The 16305-nt window shown below is 43.6% G+C and overlaps 2 protein-coding genes across 2 annotated transcripts; one reads left to right on the top strand and one right to left on the bottom strand.

Annotated features, from left to right (window-relative positions):
* The first annotated feature begins 1633 nt into the window (after window positions 1-1633).
* On the top strand, window positions 1634-7667 carry LOC310673057 (RING finger protein 11-like). The gene is made up of 3 exons (XM_083431027.1): window positions 1634-1896; window positions 4419-4588; window positions 6236-7667. The coding sequence occupies exons 1-3, from the start codon at window positions 1765-1767 to the stop codon at window positions 6405-6407; spliced, it is 474 nt and encodes a 157-aa protein (XP_083287153.1). The 5' UTR covers window positions 1634-1764; the 3' UTR covers window positions 6408-7667.
* Window positions 7668-10382: 2715 nt separating this feature from the next.
* On the bottom strand, window positions 10383-16265 carry TRIR (telomerase RNA component interacting RNase). The gene is made up of 3 exons (XM_083431029.1): window positions 15991-16265; window positions 13632-13709; window positions 10383-12636 (listed from the first exon to the last, which is right to left on the bottom strand). Exons 1-3 carry the CDS (start codon window positions 16243-16245, stop codon window positions 12529-12531), a joined length of 441 nt encoding a protein of 146 aa, XP_083287155.1. The 5' UTR covers window positions 16246-16265; the 3' UTR covers window positions 10383-12528.
* Window positions 16266-16305: the final 40 nt, after the last annotated feature.

The following is a 16305-nucleotide window of genomic DNA, read 5'->3' as shown; positions in this document are numbered from 1 at the left end:
CTTGTTTGTATAAGATGTGACAATGCTTAGGGCTAGGCTGTTCGATTGTCACATGTATGGCGCTCTTTTATTGCATATATGTTTCTTGCACAGTACATGACAAGGTAACTGTCCATGCATGGGCTGCTACGGAGAGATGGATCAGGTTGATGATTCTGTATTATGGGATTATTATTATTATATTTGTTAGTCTCCCTAACTTTCCCAGGGCAACCCAAAGTGACTACAGTCATACTTAGGGTTACGAACGCTGTGGGTTGCGTGTTTTTGGATTGCAGACCGCGCCGTACCTGGAAGTATCAGAACGGGTTACTTCCTGGTTTTGGTGCATGCACAGAAACACCAAATCATGTCGCGCATCTGCGCACACTGAGCACTGCAGGTTGCGAATGTGCCTGCTGCACGGATCACGTTTGCAGCGCAAGGTATGGGTGGCGCTCTGGGTTAAACCACAGAGCCTAGGGCTTGCTGATCAGAAGGTCAGTGGTTTGAATCCCCACGACGGAGTGAGCTCCCGTTGATCGGTCCCTGCTCCTGCCAACTTAGCAGTTCGAAAGCACCCCAAAAAGTGCAATTAGATAAATAGGTACCGCTCCGACGGGAAGGTAAACGGTGTTTCCGTGCGCTGCTCTGATTCGCCAGAAGCGGCTTAGTCATGCTGGCCACATGACCCGGAAGCTGTACGCCGGCTCCCTCGGCCAGTAAAGAAAGATGAGCGCCACAACCCGAGACTCCACAACTGGACCTAACGTTCAGGGGTCCCTTTACCTTTATATATAGATACATTAAAACCCAGAGGAAAAATACATTAAATACTTCCCACCTACTTTTAAAAGGCCACAGATGGTCAAAGGCCAAAGGTCATGCTACTCCCATAGTCTGCTCTGGAAAACCCACCAGAGCAGATTTCGAGAGCACATGGCAGGATGGGGGAAGAGTTGGAGAGGATGGGAAGTCTATATGAATGAACAGCAGTGTTGGATACAACTTATGATGAACATTACAGAAAACTCAAGGGCTCATAGTAAAAATTCACTGTCGTATAAGTAGCATTTTCATATCCCGCTTTTCCTCCCAAGCACTCAAGGTGATAGATACGGTTCTCTACCCCCCGCATTTAATCCTCACAGCAATCCTGTATGATAGAGTAGGCAGAAAGGCAATGTGTTGCCCAAAATCACCCAGTGGGCTTCGCGGGGAGGGGGCGTTGAACCCTGGTCTCCTAATCCGGAACAAATCAATGCACCAAGCAGGATTTAGATAGTTTAAACTTTACACGTAATACTGAAGTAAGATTCTCCTGGTTCAGATGTGATCCTCAGCCCGAGCACTCAAGAACAACTCGGTTGGTTGGTCTACCTTTTTATGCTATTGACTTCCGACATAATGTAGATCGCAACCGAAACATGAAAATTAGTAATTACATGAATAGTTATGGACTTAAACTCTGCTGCGCATAGAAATGTTCAGATTTAATTAAAGCTACGCTGTAATACCGTTTGAAGGTGCTTCTTTTGTTTATCGCTGCCTATCGGAATTCCAGTTTACCTTTCCGTCTATTTTCCGCTGCTACGCCCTATCCCTCCGCGGTCGGGTTGCTTCACACTGCGCAAGCGCGGAGATCCAATCTTTAGAACTACATTTCCCGATAAGACTTGCGACACGCCGCTCCTCCCCTGCGCCCCCTCCCATTCCGGAGCTGGGGGAGGGAGGTTGCCCGGGCCGGACCCGGCAGCGGCCCCGAGCGGGCGGGCTCGGGCGAGCATGGGGGGCTGCCTTTCCTCGCAGGCGGCCGATGACCTGTCGCTGCTCAACGACTCTACCGGCGATGGGGCGAGCCTTGGGCCTGGGGATCCGTCTCCACCGCCCATCCCTGTCCCGCCGCCCCCCTACCAGGTAGCGGGTCGGGGGTTGCGGGGCGGAGGGCGAAAGGGGGCTGTGGGGCGGGTTCCCCCAGGCCTCGCCGACTGCGGTGCTGGGCGTCGGGGCCAACCCTGGGTAGCCTATGGGGTTCTGCTACGCAAGGGAGTAGGAAGCCGACATATGGGGCGAGGAAATTCGGGTGGCATTTTGAGGGGTGCGCAGGGGTCGGCTATTGGCTTTGGCTTCGGGTTCTTGGGGTAAGTAGGGCGGGGTGAGCTGGAACAGTAGCTATAGAAAGAAACTGGGATAACAGATTAGGGTGGAGACCCCCGACCTCATCCAGGTATGCTAAGGAGACACAAGAATGGGGCTTGATGCCCTCTCGCCCTACAGTCACCTAGAGAGTAGATGTTGCTGGGGTGAGTTAAGCCCATTATTGGCTTGGGAATGGATGTACAAGGTTGAGCAGGAGACAGAACAGTGTCAAGCACAGAAAGATAATATTTTTGCACTGCCATTAGTATTGCCCTTTAACCTTTGGACTGTGGTGTGTGAGTCTGAGGTCATAGGTCAAGGTTCTCTCAAAAAGCTATGGAAACATGAGTTGTGTGACTAGGGCTGGGGTCGTGGTGGGCATTCAGGGCGAAGAACTCAAAGTCATGAGTCAGTTATAGAAGATAAGAACTGGGGAGCAGAAATAGTGTGGTGTGATTTATAAGAATGAGCTGTGGATCTGAAGTGAGGAGACCCAAATTCATGTTGAGCTGTGAACTGCTCCACATGATGAAGTATACAACTTATAATGTAGAATGTAAATGTGACAGGACCTGCTTTGAAGTACAGGCATCATACAGGTATGTTTGTCGGTGGGCCAAGACTGACTGCAGCCCCACAAATTGTATGTTTGGTGGCAAACCTGGGTTAATGTGGGAAATGGCTCTCAATGAGCAGTACAGTACTGAACATAACCAATCAATTACTAAATAGGCTTGGTTGAAAATGAATGTTTAGACTCCAGGCTATCTTATGCTAGGTGTGCTTTCACCCATCCTGACAAATCTTTAGAAGATGTTGAGTTCCAGGCTGTGGTAACCAGGAACGCAGAGTCAGATTTCATAACACCACCATCTCTTTCTGCAGAAAAATGACATAGAACACGCATGATTGTTATGTCTTGTCCATTTCAACAGTTGTCCTGTGTGCCTTTGATATTTGCTTTCCCATGTCTGAGGTTTATTGTGGAGCAGCTGCATGTTTCTCTGGCATTTTTGCAAGCTGCCATACCTGCAGAGTAGCATTCTCCAATGTGGGGACAGACAGTCTATGGAAGAAGAATATGGAAAAACTGAGGGAAATTCTGGTGGTTTCATCCTGTTTGAAACCTGGGGAAGGTAAAGGCAGCACAAACTTAGTTTAAAAGGGTGGCTAGAACAAAACATCAGGATTCCATATCTCAAAGTACCAGAGTGGATCTTGGGAAGATGGCTGTTAGAATGTGTGGGGAATTTATTCACATTAATTTCAGAAACTCTTTGGGTTACCTCCTGAAACATATAGGCAGCAGATTAGACAAATGAAAAACCTGCTTCACACACACAAAAATCCCTACACTATTATATTATAGATTGCTTTCTAAAGGAAATAACAAATGATAAATACACTGAGGAACTTCCATATTTAAGAAGAGTGTACCACAGATGATTGGATAATGTTTACTAACAACACAGAATGGATGTTCTGCTTCTGAACTTCTTTAGCTTTTGACTGGCCACTTTTAGACAAAATGCTGAATTAGGTAGACTTGATTTGAGCCAGCACTGCAATTCTTGTGTCCCAAATCTTGATTGGGGCAGTGTTCCTAACAATTATCATCTGCTTTAGAGACCAGTAATTTAATGCATCTCTATGGGGGCAACTTGCAATTTGCTAAAATGTCTTCATTTTAAACGCAGTGGCTTGGGAGGAAGGGCATTCTACTGCATGAAAGCAATTGGGGGCATGGGCATTCCAAGCTAACAGTATATTATTGGACCACTGTCTCACAATAAATGTTTGTCTAGATACATCCCAAAATAGAGGAGCAAGAGATGGATCTGATTGTTTTATGGTGAGTTAATTAGTTCTGCAAGGATCCCAACACCAGTCCATAGCAGACAGAAGGGCTTCTTACGCATCTGCAAATGATGCATTTGCTGTTTAGTTAGCAACTGCTGGCTCACTCCTCTGTAAAAACTTAAAATCCCAATCAGAAACATGACAGCACCATGATTTAGTCCATCTGGTGTACTACAGAGTAGATATTATCTGACAGTTACGGCTTGCATATGCCAAAAAGTTAAGTATGTCAATGTAGGAGCCTGCAGGGTTATTTAGTTTTGCCACATCGGTGGAAATATGTTGAATAACTAGCTCTACTGGAGTAATATAGGGGTCTGTGAAGAAAGAATAGTTGATGGCTGAAATGCTGTATGTTGAGTGTGGGTTTATCTCCACTTGATTACTGGCTGGTTACAAGAGTAGCAATCACTCAGCCACTCTGTCTTCTGAATTTCTAGGAACATGCACCAATTCCAGTATATCACCCAACGCCCAGCCAGGCACGTCTTGCCACACAACTAACAGAAGAGGAGCAGATCCGTATAGCTCAGAGGATTGGGCTGATTCAACATCTTCCCAAAGGAATATTTGATCCAGGCACAGAGCCATCGGAAAAGAAAATCAAAGAGTATGTTTTCCATGTGTAATGCTTTGTGTTTATCCAGTTCACTGAGACTATTTGCTAGTAGATGCATATATAGCCTTTATGTCCCACTGACAGTGTGTAGCGATTCCCTTTCCAAAATGGAATATGGATATATTGTACTGTCCAATTCTTGGTTTTAAAAAATGATGACTTGCTGTCCTAAAACAAAATTATACCTGGCTATTGTGGTAGTCTGTAAAGCATATGGGAAATTGTCCTTATTTCCATAGCATGTTGTTGTACACTCTTATATCAACTGACCCCCTTTTTTAAAAAAAAAGTCCTTTGAATCTATTTTCCAAATGGAGCAACTATATTATTGAATAACTCATTAGGCAACATTGCAGGAGTTTAAACTACTGGAAAGGGGACTTGAAGAAAAAGGCAGGAAGCCATCTCAAAAGCTGGGGAGTCGGGAAAATGGCTAAAAAGTAGAATGGGCTTTAGAGGTTTGGAAGGGCTTCCACTCCTGAAGGAAAGGCTTATCTGCTCTAGCTTGTTTTTTGTGTGTTTTTTTTAAAAAAAGTACAGGCCCCAATACTAATTCTTGTGGGACTCCACTTTCTGTCTGCTTTAGTAAGGTTTGTACTTCTATATGCTTGGTCAGCTTAGCAGTTTTTTCAGGACAGGTGTTAAGCTAACCAGCCTGTAATTTCTAGGATTCCCCCTGGATCCCATTTTAAAAATTAGTGTCACATTGGCTACTTTCGTCTTCAGATGTGGAGGTTGATCTTTGGAACAAAAGAGAGTGGTACCTCGGGTTACAGACGCTTCAGGTTACAGACGCTTCAGGTTACAGGCTCCGCTAACCCAGAAATAATACCTCGGGTTAAGAACTTTGCTTCAGGATGAGAACAGAAATTGCGTGGTAGCGGCGAGGCGGTGGCAGGAGGCCCCATTAGCTAAAGTGGTACCTCAGGTTAAGAACAGTTTCAGGTTAAGAACAGACCTCTGGAACAAATTAAGTTCTTAACCCGAGGTACCACTGTACATATTCTTATTAAGTCAGAAACTTCATATTTGAGTTCTTTGAGATCTCTTGAGTAGATTCAGACCCCAATTTGCCTCAATTCCTCAGACTTCATACAAAAGTTAATTTAGGCAAAAGTTTGTTCCCCACCATCATTTTTCCAACACAGCAATATTTCCCCCCAGCTATATAACACAAGGTGAAATTAACATGCATCATATTTAAAGTGAAATATTGTTCTCTTCAGCCTCTGCATCCATCTAACCTTAAAGAGTTCTTTGCTATGAAGACAGCGTGTATTTAAAAACATCCAATAAAATGTGAATATACAGCAGCAACTTTCAGCTGGGGACAATGTCCATGTTTTGGAATAGATGTAGGTGGAGGGTCATCCTTGAACCTTGGAAGTCAGAAGCAAACTATTTAAGATAGAGCGCTCTGTGTGTAACAGGCCTGCATGCTTTCCAGCACCACAACCAGTACTGGACACTGTTAAGAATGGAATAGTGAGACTAGATGACTTGCCAGGTAGTAGTTCTTTACTGGGATACCTGAACTTACCACGTGGTGGCAAATTGGGCAGGGAATGTGAGAGAGAAGTTTTAGAAGCCATCTTAGTGTCTTTAATAACATTTCCTTTTCTCTCTGCCTGATTTCAGGTGTGTGATCTGCATGCTGGATTTTGTATACGGAGACCCCATCCGGTTCTTGCCCTGCCTGCACATCTACCACGTTCACTGCATTGACGACTGGCTGATGCGATCATTCACCTGCCCTTCTTGCATGGAGCCAGTTGACGCTGCTCTTCTGTCCTCCTACGAGACTAACTGAGGTGGCTCGGTGCCCTGCTCTTGTTAATGCTTCCAGGCTCTGGCTGTGTGGGGGGCTGGGATGTGGCACACTCTTTTATTTGCACACTTCTGGGATACACCAAAGATCCTATGGCAGAGAATCTGATCCCAGGCCTTGAGGACAACACAGAACCATTCTAGCTTGGCTGGCTGTGCTAAAGGCTGACTTGTGCCATATTTGAGAATTGTAACCAGAGTAGGTGGAGACTGGGGGCGAAATGGCAAAGCAAGAATTGTCCTTTCACTCCACCCACAAATGCTGTTTTTTTCTTTTCTTTTTAAGAAGATCAAGATTGTTCCTTAGGACTATTCTTACCCACGTACCTGTTTAAATCCCCACTGAGTTATCAAGTACAGGTCTGGGGTGTTACATGGGAGGGGACTGCAACTCTTTGACCCAAAAGAGAGAGTTGTTTAAAGCTGACACTGGTTGCAAAGATCTTGTAATGTCAAATCCAGAAAAGGAGTTTTAGCATTGTCACATCAACTCTGGTTGGTTTGTGGCAGAATCTGGAGTTTTGAGAAGTGTTGGGTTTTTTTAAAGCATTTCTCCATTACCCCACAAATGCTTCTTTTAACCAGGTGGGAAACAGGCGTCTTTAAAGCTTGGCCACTATTGAAATCTTACCCAGTAGCACTTGTGCTACAATGCACAAAACAAGTCTAAGGGGTTTGTCTCAGTTCTTTGTGGGTGCAATTTGGAGCAGTGACCTTGGCGGGGACTTGAGCTTGATTTCTGTAGTTGGAGTCAGAGTGCTTCTGTTTAAAGGTTCATGTTTCAACTAGGAGTGAACGATACATACTTTTCACTTCCTCTCTTCTGCTTGTAAAGATTTTAAGATGCTTTTAAGGTGAAGGAGACAGAAGAGTTATTTGTTAAATAACAGCTTTTTAGTAAGTTAGTGATGAAGTACAAAAGCTTCCTCTACAGATGGTAGGTTAAGGCATTCAAGTGCACTATTGTAAAGGGTAAAGAAACTGTTTGTTTGCCCAATGTTTACTCTGTTTGCCTTACACAAAATGAAGACTCTTGTCCCATAAGAAACTGCTAGCGATTAATGCCATGCAGTAAGCCCACTGTTTGGAAAGGCTTCCCTTAGTCATGCTGTTTATTGCCTTGCAAGTGGAGAGGCGTGAAAGTGCTTTTCTGATTATGCATTGTCCTTAACAAGGATCTAGCACTTGAAAGTAAAACTGATGTGTGTTGCATTCAAATGGAAATAAAATAGATTGCATATAATCCCTTGTAGAAATAAGTATTTGGGCAAAGCGGACTGCTCATATCCCTTTTCTTCCATCACTCTTTCCAGCTAAAATGAATGTCAGCAGCACTTGACAAGGAGAATTCTTCTACTGGTCAATCATCAGCGTTTGTTTTCTGAACTACCTTTTGTCTTTTGCAAAAGATGGACTTGGTGGTTAGTCCATTTTTGATCAGGCATAATTTTAGAGTTGCAATGTCCATGCTGAGACTTGGGCCCTTCCTCTTTCCTTATTGTCCCAGGAAAGGAATAGCAGCTGCTGCTTTCTGAGCTACATCACAAACCACTTTTCAATAGCAGGATCCCAAGGGTGGTGAGCAGAGAAGCAGCTGCAGCCCAGTTCCCTAGAGAGCTTTCTTGCCTTGAAGGAACAGCAACAACTAATAAGGAGCAGTGTAGTTGTTGTCTTAAAGGGATGACAGGAGATGGGAAATGGAGTAGAGTAGTAGATAAAATTCAAACTATGTTCCTGAAGGCTGCTTCTCCAGCAGTCACATCAGGGCCTGATTTGTAGCTGGTTTGCTACAAGTTTCATGTTTACCTTTGCAATACTTTCAACACGTGCTTGCACCAAATAGCAGGGGAGAGAGGAATGTAGTAGATGACATTTTAAAAAACTCATATTGTCTCCCCAAAGGTGGAGAGCCATCTCTAATTCAATGGTAAAGGTAAGGGGACCCCTCACCGTAAAGTCCAGTCGCGAACGACTTTGGGGTTGTGGCGCTTATCTCGCTTTACTGGCCGAGGGAGCTGGCATTTTTCCGCAGACAGCTTCCGGGTCATGTGGCCAGCATGACTAAGCCGCTTCTGGCAAACCAGAGCAGCGCACAGAAACGCCATTTACCTTCTCATTGGAGCAGTACCTATTTATCTACTTGCACTTTGACATGCTTTCGAACTGCTAGGTTGGCAGGAGCTGGGACCGAGCAACGGGAGCTCATCCCGTTGTGGGGATTCGAATCGCCGACCTTCTGATTGGCAGGCCCTAGGCTCTGTGGTTTAGACCACAGTGCTACCCGCATCCAGTGGTACAGTTAAGTAATTTTAGATTCTGAACTTAATGGTCTTATGGGGGCTCCACTCTTTAGATGGTAAAACACATTACTTACCTATTTAAAAATGTGGCAAGCCAGCTGTACTACATTTGGGTGCTCTCCTGCTGAATAGGCCCCAAGATTCCTACCCCAAAATCCTCCTGGGGCAGCACCACTACACTAATGAAAAGTATCAAGTACTGGTGAGGACCTCTGCCCAAAGCTCTGAGGAGCCACCATCAGCCAGACAGTACTGAACAAGACATGCTACTAGCCTGACTGTATAAGGCAGCTTCATATGTAAAGATGGTTCACTGTGGAGTGAGCAACAGCATCCTGAGTTCCATTTGGCCTGATACACACACTAGCATCAATCAAAGGGATGTCTAATGCACACCTGAAGACTGGCTGGAGTGGAAACAAAGTTGTTCTGCTGGCAACTGGGTATAGGGCCTCAAGCAACTGAAAAGAGGTAAGTGATCAAAGCTCTGGCTGGGGCAATATAACCAGGTCAGAACAACATCTAGCAGAAATGATACTTTCAAATAAATTTCACAGTGAACAAAAATATACTGTATGGGTTATCTATCATTGTGTTTTGAAAAGAACAAGCAGCAACACCTAGAAATAAAGATGAATATATCAAGCAACTGTTGTAACTGCAATGAATGTGAAGCTATGTTTTCATACCCCTGCTATTAGCTCATTCTTTAACCACATATTTTCCAGAATAGTGAATGAACAGTCTATGACTCTTGCCCTCTGGAAATGTTCCCTAGCAAAGTGCAATTACACCTTCGCCAGATGCATAAAGTTATCCTAAGCTAAAAACTATGTTTATATCCTGTACTTACTGTGAAGAGTTTAAGGAGTGTACATTGTTTGCCTTTCCCCCATTTTATCCTTGTAGCCCATTAAGCTGAAAGAAAGTGATTGGCCCATGGTCATCCAATGAGCTTCATGGTCAAATGGGGATTTGAATGTTCATCTTCCAAGCCCCAGGTCCAGCACTCTCAACCACTACATCACATTGGATTCCACATGCATGTGATAGGAGAGGGAGAACTATTAGCAGTGTAGTTAGTCTAGTTTGTGCCTTTTAGAATTTCCTCCTATGTTAAAACTTAAAATACATAAAATCATTAGTGAATATTCTCAAAGCAGTGATGAGTCACTAATGATTTTACATATATTAAGCTTTAACATAATTTTTAATGTCTCTTGCATTTTATATCCTAAACCCACTACCAATGTCTGTGTATAAAATTAAAAAGGTGATAACACTTCTTGCATATGATCAAGTACTTTAGTCCACAAATGCACATACCACTAATATATTAAGTCTTCAAGGTGCCACATATTTACTGTTTTTGCTGCAACAGAGTAGCATGATTACCGCTGAAAGGTACTTACCCAGCCATAGGTTATACAGGCAACTCCCCATTTGCGCAGGGGTTGCGTTCTTGGCATTTGCAATCTTCAGAGAAGTGCGCATAAGCCCACCCTGTCCCCATTCCACCCTCCACTGGGTCCAAAACAACCCATCTGCTGGCCGTCACTTTTCAACTGACCACACGCAAAATGGTCACTACCTGTATAAGTAAAAATACCTTTTATCATAATAAAGAAATAGAAAGGAAACAAGACAAAGCTAGCGAATCAATATCCACAACAGAATTTTATTTTAAAAAGCTAGTAGTAAGAATGATTATCAGTGCTCTAAGCCAGGTTGTGGAGGTCAAAAGCAATAAAGGAGTCTGCTCTAGTGTAGAACAAGGAAGCAAACTGCCACCACTTTATAACAGGTGTGTAACCAGATACCAGTGAAATATTTAACCCTTCCAAGTTGCTTCAGGCTTTAAACAGTAAAGTCTCATATATGACCACCCCGAGCCCCTTTCAGACACTACCTCAAACTGAATACAGCAAGTGGTGATGTCTTCCAGCCCTTTCCCCAATCTCTACCTATTCAGGTCTGAAATAGTGTTTGACATGCATACGGTCATATGTATGAAAGTTTCTGCCACATGATTAGGTTTCCTAATCACACTGAAGAGCCTACACACATATAGATGTACACACCCCTTCTAGATCTTCTGCTGAATGAAGGTCTGAACAGACTCAAGTCGGCTGAGATTCCAGCAAGTGTACATAACTAATTAAACAAAAGTGTTGAGTTGTACCCAACAGAATCATTGAATTAGCAGAATGACTTCTGCTCACACCATGGAACTTCCACTCCCTTTCCTGCCTCTACCTCCCTTCCAAAATCTGCTTTGGGATTTCCCCCAAACCTCCAAAGCAGATTTGGGGGTTGCAGACAGGATTCAATCCAGTATTTCCTCCACTTCCCATGTCCTACACAACTGTCAGAGTATTCTGATTGGTAGAAAGCAGTGACCTTTTCCGCAGAGAGGGCATTTATATATAAAACATTTGGCCTAAAGGCTGTTCAATAACATAACACACACCCTTTAGGCCTCTCCTAGATGAGAATATAAAACTTCAGCTGGTTTTCCTTCAGCTTAAAAATCTTCTGCAAGTATGTTTTGCATTGAGCAGAAGTTGGGTATTTCATATCTGTTCTCTGACACAAAGCGCCTGTTCCATGAAAAGGAAATGGCACAAATAGAGTAAGATTCAAACATAAGCCCAACTGCACCCTCAACACAAAAATTGGGGGCTATAAATTATCCTAGAAAAGGTCTTGTTTGTATTCTCATTTCTTGACATTCCAACTGCTAAGAATGTACCCGAGGCCTTTCTATGAAGTTGTCATCCCCAGTTACTCTCAGTGACAGAACTCACATCACTGCAGAAACTATCTGAGTTTCAGCTTTAGTACACTACTTCACTGAAAGTATAAGGAGTCTAAATGGAGAATAAAAAAAGAGAAACATAGGCTCCCATGCACACAGCAAACAACTGCTAGACAAACAGCCTTTCTCAAAGAACTCTGGCCACAAAGCCCAGGACTGGAACAGAGGGGCTAGTCAAAGGCTAGAATCATGATATCTGGAAATTCCATTTGTCCCAGAGCACGTTTGTTGTAATTTTAGCCAATTTTTCTCCTAATATTGGGTTTAAGTGCAGACCAAGTTTCTACCTTCTTAGCTAGCAGATAGGCACAACATAATCCGCAGTGCTAAATTGGAGCATGCATAGCAGAAGGCAAGGAATGAGCTTAATCAGCAGCAACTGGAATTCAGAATAAAACCACATAACGCACTGTATTGTACAGTGAAATGGAGAGGAAAAAACAGAAGCAGAAATGCACCCACAGAATTGTCAGATATTAAGCATACCAAGGAACTCAGCACTGGTCACCTTTTCATCAAAGTGTTCTGGAATTACTGTTGTCTGCAATGCGGATTTGGAAATTGTGACCACATGTTAAGTTCATCTTCAACAGAAACAGATAACGCATTTGGCAAAACGGATCCATTTAGCTTATCCCATTGTGGAAACTTGAGGAGTACTGGAAGTGTTAAGCAAAGGTTTAATGCTAAAGATTTTGTGGGCATGGTATGTTGCCTGGTGATTCAGGGAAAGACATATCAGACCAATTCCACTATTTTGGGGATTACAAATTAAAAAATCCTGCAACTAAGTCAAAGTTCTTAGTTCTCAGAAGAAAGAAGATAACAATAAATGAACCAATGAAGGAGGCTCTAAATTCCCAGATATAAAAGCATGGCAAGTCACCTGCTGCCGTGGCAGCAGTCAGTCTGTGGGGCAGAGCTACTCTCCTTTGACGTTTTAAATAATTATGTACATCAGAGAAAGTCCAAGCTGGAGATGAGAGTTATTTCACCAAAGGTCGGGTTTTATCATCATCACTGCACTGGTGGGCTTTGTATTTTTTCACTTCAGCCATATATTTGGCCCACGCATCACCTTTACTTGTCAAAACCTACAAACAAAACAGGAGAGGCAAAAATGACATGTTACATATCTCAAATTATTTTATTCAGAAGCATACCATATACAGAAAACATTAACGCTCAAAAAACAATGGCATAAACTTAACCATCTAACTAGGAATCTGTGGGTTGTACTAGGAAGCCCCAGGTTCAAATTCTTGCTCAGCTATAAACCTCACAGTATGACACTGGGGTAGTCAACATCTCTTTAGTCTAACCTACCACATAATGTTGTGAAGACAAAAGGAGGATAACCCCAGCTACTTGATCTGCCATTATCTCATTGGAATTAAAAGAACTGGGTCATAATCAGTGCTGCTGTAACAGACGTTCCCATCTTCTCCTTTCCATTCCTTACAAGGACCCTCTGTGGCAGATTTTGAAGGTGCATGCGAGAAGGATGGGAGTCCTATTATGCAAGAGGAACTCTGTAAATGCAGCATTTGAAACAACCCTCTTTACAAAAATGAAATAGACAGGGAAGCGTAACTCTTAACTAGGAAATATCAGTTCTTCAGTTCACTTGACAAGCACCTTTCCTACTAAGGAAGAACACAAGCTTCCAGCTTCATTGCTATTATCACAACTGAAGCAGGAACAAGAAATAAAGTACTCTTCTGCTGCTCCTGTAGACCTATATAGCAGTTTTTCATTGAAGAGCTGCCACTGCCGTTATTGCAGAGTTCATATTCTTTCTGTGGGTTGTCTCTTTCTCTCTCCCTCCCCTCACATACACAAATTAAAGCAACCTGCCCCTGAGATTCTAGCAGAGGCCAAAAATCATTCTTCAGTTCTCCTACAAATTTTCTCGCACTCCAAAGATGGCCATTTCCCTAAAGATGGAAGGTCAACATCAGTGCCAAACTCAGATAGCATGAGGGAGAAGAATATTAGCTTCAACTTCCATTCCTGCTGAAATGGAAGCAAAAGCATTGCTGCCCCATGGGCTGTCAAGCTGACATAAATGAGGTTCATGCTAACTTACCTCATCCTCTGTCTTTTGTTTCTTGGCTACCACTCCTGTCTTCAGGGCTAGCTTGCTGCCCCCTCTCCGCTTGCCCACCTGGGTGAAGGGACAGAAGACTGCAACCGTTATACGAGCCTGGGAGCTGCAAGGGGAATGTTGCCCACTATATAACGGTATAGGGAGTCCTTCAATTAGATCATCTTAGCTCGCCATCACACCTGTCAGTCAGTACAGAGCTGCCGAGCGTTACCTACACCGTTGTGCTAGGAGGGTAAAAGGGCACCTTAGCAGTGTTCACCAATACATCTGTACAGATTAGCCCAAACATTAAAAGACACATTTTATAAGAAAATGAAGTATTCTGAATGCTTTCCAGGCTCAATATCCATTAGAAAATAGGATCAACACTGAACTTCCACTCACATTCCCCTAAAACATCACAACATACATGAAACTGTTTGATTTCCTAATAATTACAAGGACAATCAAGTTGACAGAGTCAGTCTTATTCCTGTCTAGGGAGGGGCTGTGTGTGCTACTGTCATTCTATAAATCTGTATAATCTCCTTAAACAAAAAAATGGATTTCTAAGAGCAGCTCGAGGCTTAAGATATGAAATTTCGGCTTTCATTTTGAAAAAAACAAGCTTGAAAACAGATGGGGTCCTTCCGCTAAAAACTAAGGAACAAGAGCAGGGTTTCAATGTCCACTATCAGAACCCTGCTCACATCCTGAAATTCCTGCAGTACATGCCCCCTATGCTCTTCCTATTCATAGCACCACTAATGCCATATGCCCAAACGTATGCTCCATCTCCAAGAATCCTCTATCTAGAGACTCCAGGTTTCATAAGACTGAAAGGGAAAAAATACTAATTTTGTTACTCTTAGCCTGCAATTCCATACACAATAACCTGGTATTAATTCCCACTGAACTCAACAGCTTATTTTTTAGTAAACACAGAGCACCGTGTTGTTATTCCATTCTGAGTAGCCTCCCCTTTTCTGTAAGAGACTATGTTATTAATGCTAAACCAATAGAGAATACAGTCACATTTGCATTCTTCTCTATCCAGCTGTGAACCAAATAGCAGCTTATTTCAGAATTATCACACCAATACGGATGTTGAACAGATTTCATTCTGTTGTAAGAATACTATCTGTGCAGAAAAACTTCCATATGCTAGACAAAAAGCCCATTTACTTGCAACAGCTGTTTAAAGCAGGGAAAACTCCTGGTTTGCTTTAAGAAAAAAGGCCTAGTTTATCTTAATACACCTCAGTTCCTTTGTTTTCATATAAGGCCTGTATCAGTCTCTATCAGGTGGTTCTCCAAAACACAGCTAAATGTAAGCATTATGTGGTGGTATTTTACTTGCAATTCAAAGGATGGCCTTCTAGATCTCCTACTTCCAATTTGAATCTATATTCCACACATCAGGATTGACACTTTAAGTTTCTCAGAAGGAGGCAGAAAAGAGAATGTTTCTCCAATTATTTATTTTGCACCTTGCACTTTTATCTGTCCCAAGTTAAGATTCAGTAGGTTTTTTTTAAAAAAAAATTGTCATAATTTTGTTGGAGTATTTTGGCTGTGGCTACTGAATGGCTTTGATTTTTAGAAATGCACAGCAACAGGTAGTTCCGTCATGGGGCAGAACCCCAAAAGGCAAGCTTGGAACTTAAAGTTCACCCACTTGGAAATAAGGCACGCTGAAATTAATGAGTTTTTGAGCAAATATGTTTATGGTCAGAGAATAAAAGGGATTTTGATGTTTACTTTATAGACTGAGATCAGGACTAGTTAAGTAAAAATAGCCTCCCAGCATTTATTGGGGACAGCACTTATTCTAGAACTGCCTACTTAAAATCAATATGAACAAACCCAGTAAAACATTAACTTGCACAGCAATGACAGATGTCGACTATAGTATGCAACCACTGTCAACAGATATTTTAAAAAATTGCTTGCTGCATACTCCTATGCTATATATTACCGGGGCGAGGGGGATCAGCACTAAATTTATAACGTGAATTAAAGTGAGCTTTGAAAACCTTTATCGAGAGCTCGGAGGAAGAAGAGAATTTAACAGTGCTCCTAGTAACATTATTCCGCTACCGTAACTGAAATACTGGGGGGAGGGGAAGAGAGAACATTTTACAGGGGTGAGGAAGTGCTTCACCCGTTGAACTTCTGCCTTCCAAGCGCCTATTAAGGACACACGCGACCATGTCAGGAAAGGAGATGAAAACTGGCAGACAGAAGGCGCCAGCCAGCGCCTCGGTCCTTTGGGGTCTGGGGAGGGCGGAGGCAGAAAGCGAAGAGGAGTAAGCCAAGGGAAAGGGGAGGAGGGGGTGTCAGGGCCCGGATCCCTTACGAAGCTGAGGGCGCTCCCGCTCCGCTTCTTTTCCGGCGGCTCCTGTTCCCCGGGCGGCTCCGGCCGAGACTCGGTCTCTCTCTGCTTTTCGGCCCCCGCTTTCCCCGCTCCCGGTCCGCTCCTCCCTCCCGCGGCGGCGGCCTCTTCCATGCGCCGCTTGAAGAGCTCTAGGAAGGAGCCGTCGTTGGCGAACACGTTCACTCCGCCCGGCCCGGCCGCCTCGGAGCCTGGGCCCCTGCCTTGCGCCGCCGCCATCTTGCGCCGCCCTCCCTGCCTTGAGCGTACGCGCCCTGGAGCACGGTGGGGAGCGGTGAC

The sequence above is a fragment of the Podarcis tiliguerta genome, assembly GCF_965153285.1.
Source record: "Podarcis tiliguerta genome assembly, chromosome: 2".
Taxonomy (NCBI): Eukaryota; Metazoa; Chordata; class Lepidosauria; order Squamata; family Lacertidae; genus Podarcis; species Podarcis tiliguerta.
The sequence above is the reverse complement of the archived record's forward strand: the minus strand, read 5'-3'. Positions and strand labels throughout refer to the sequence as shown.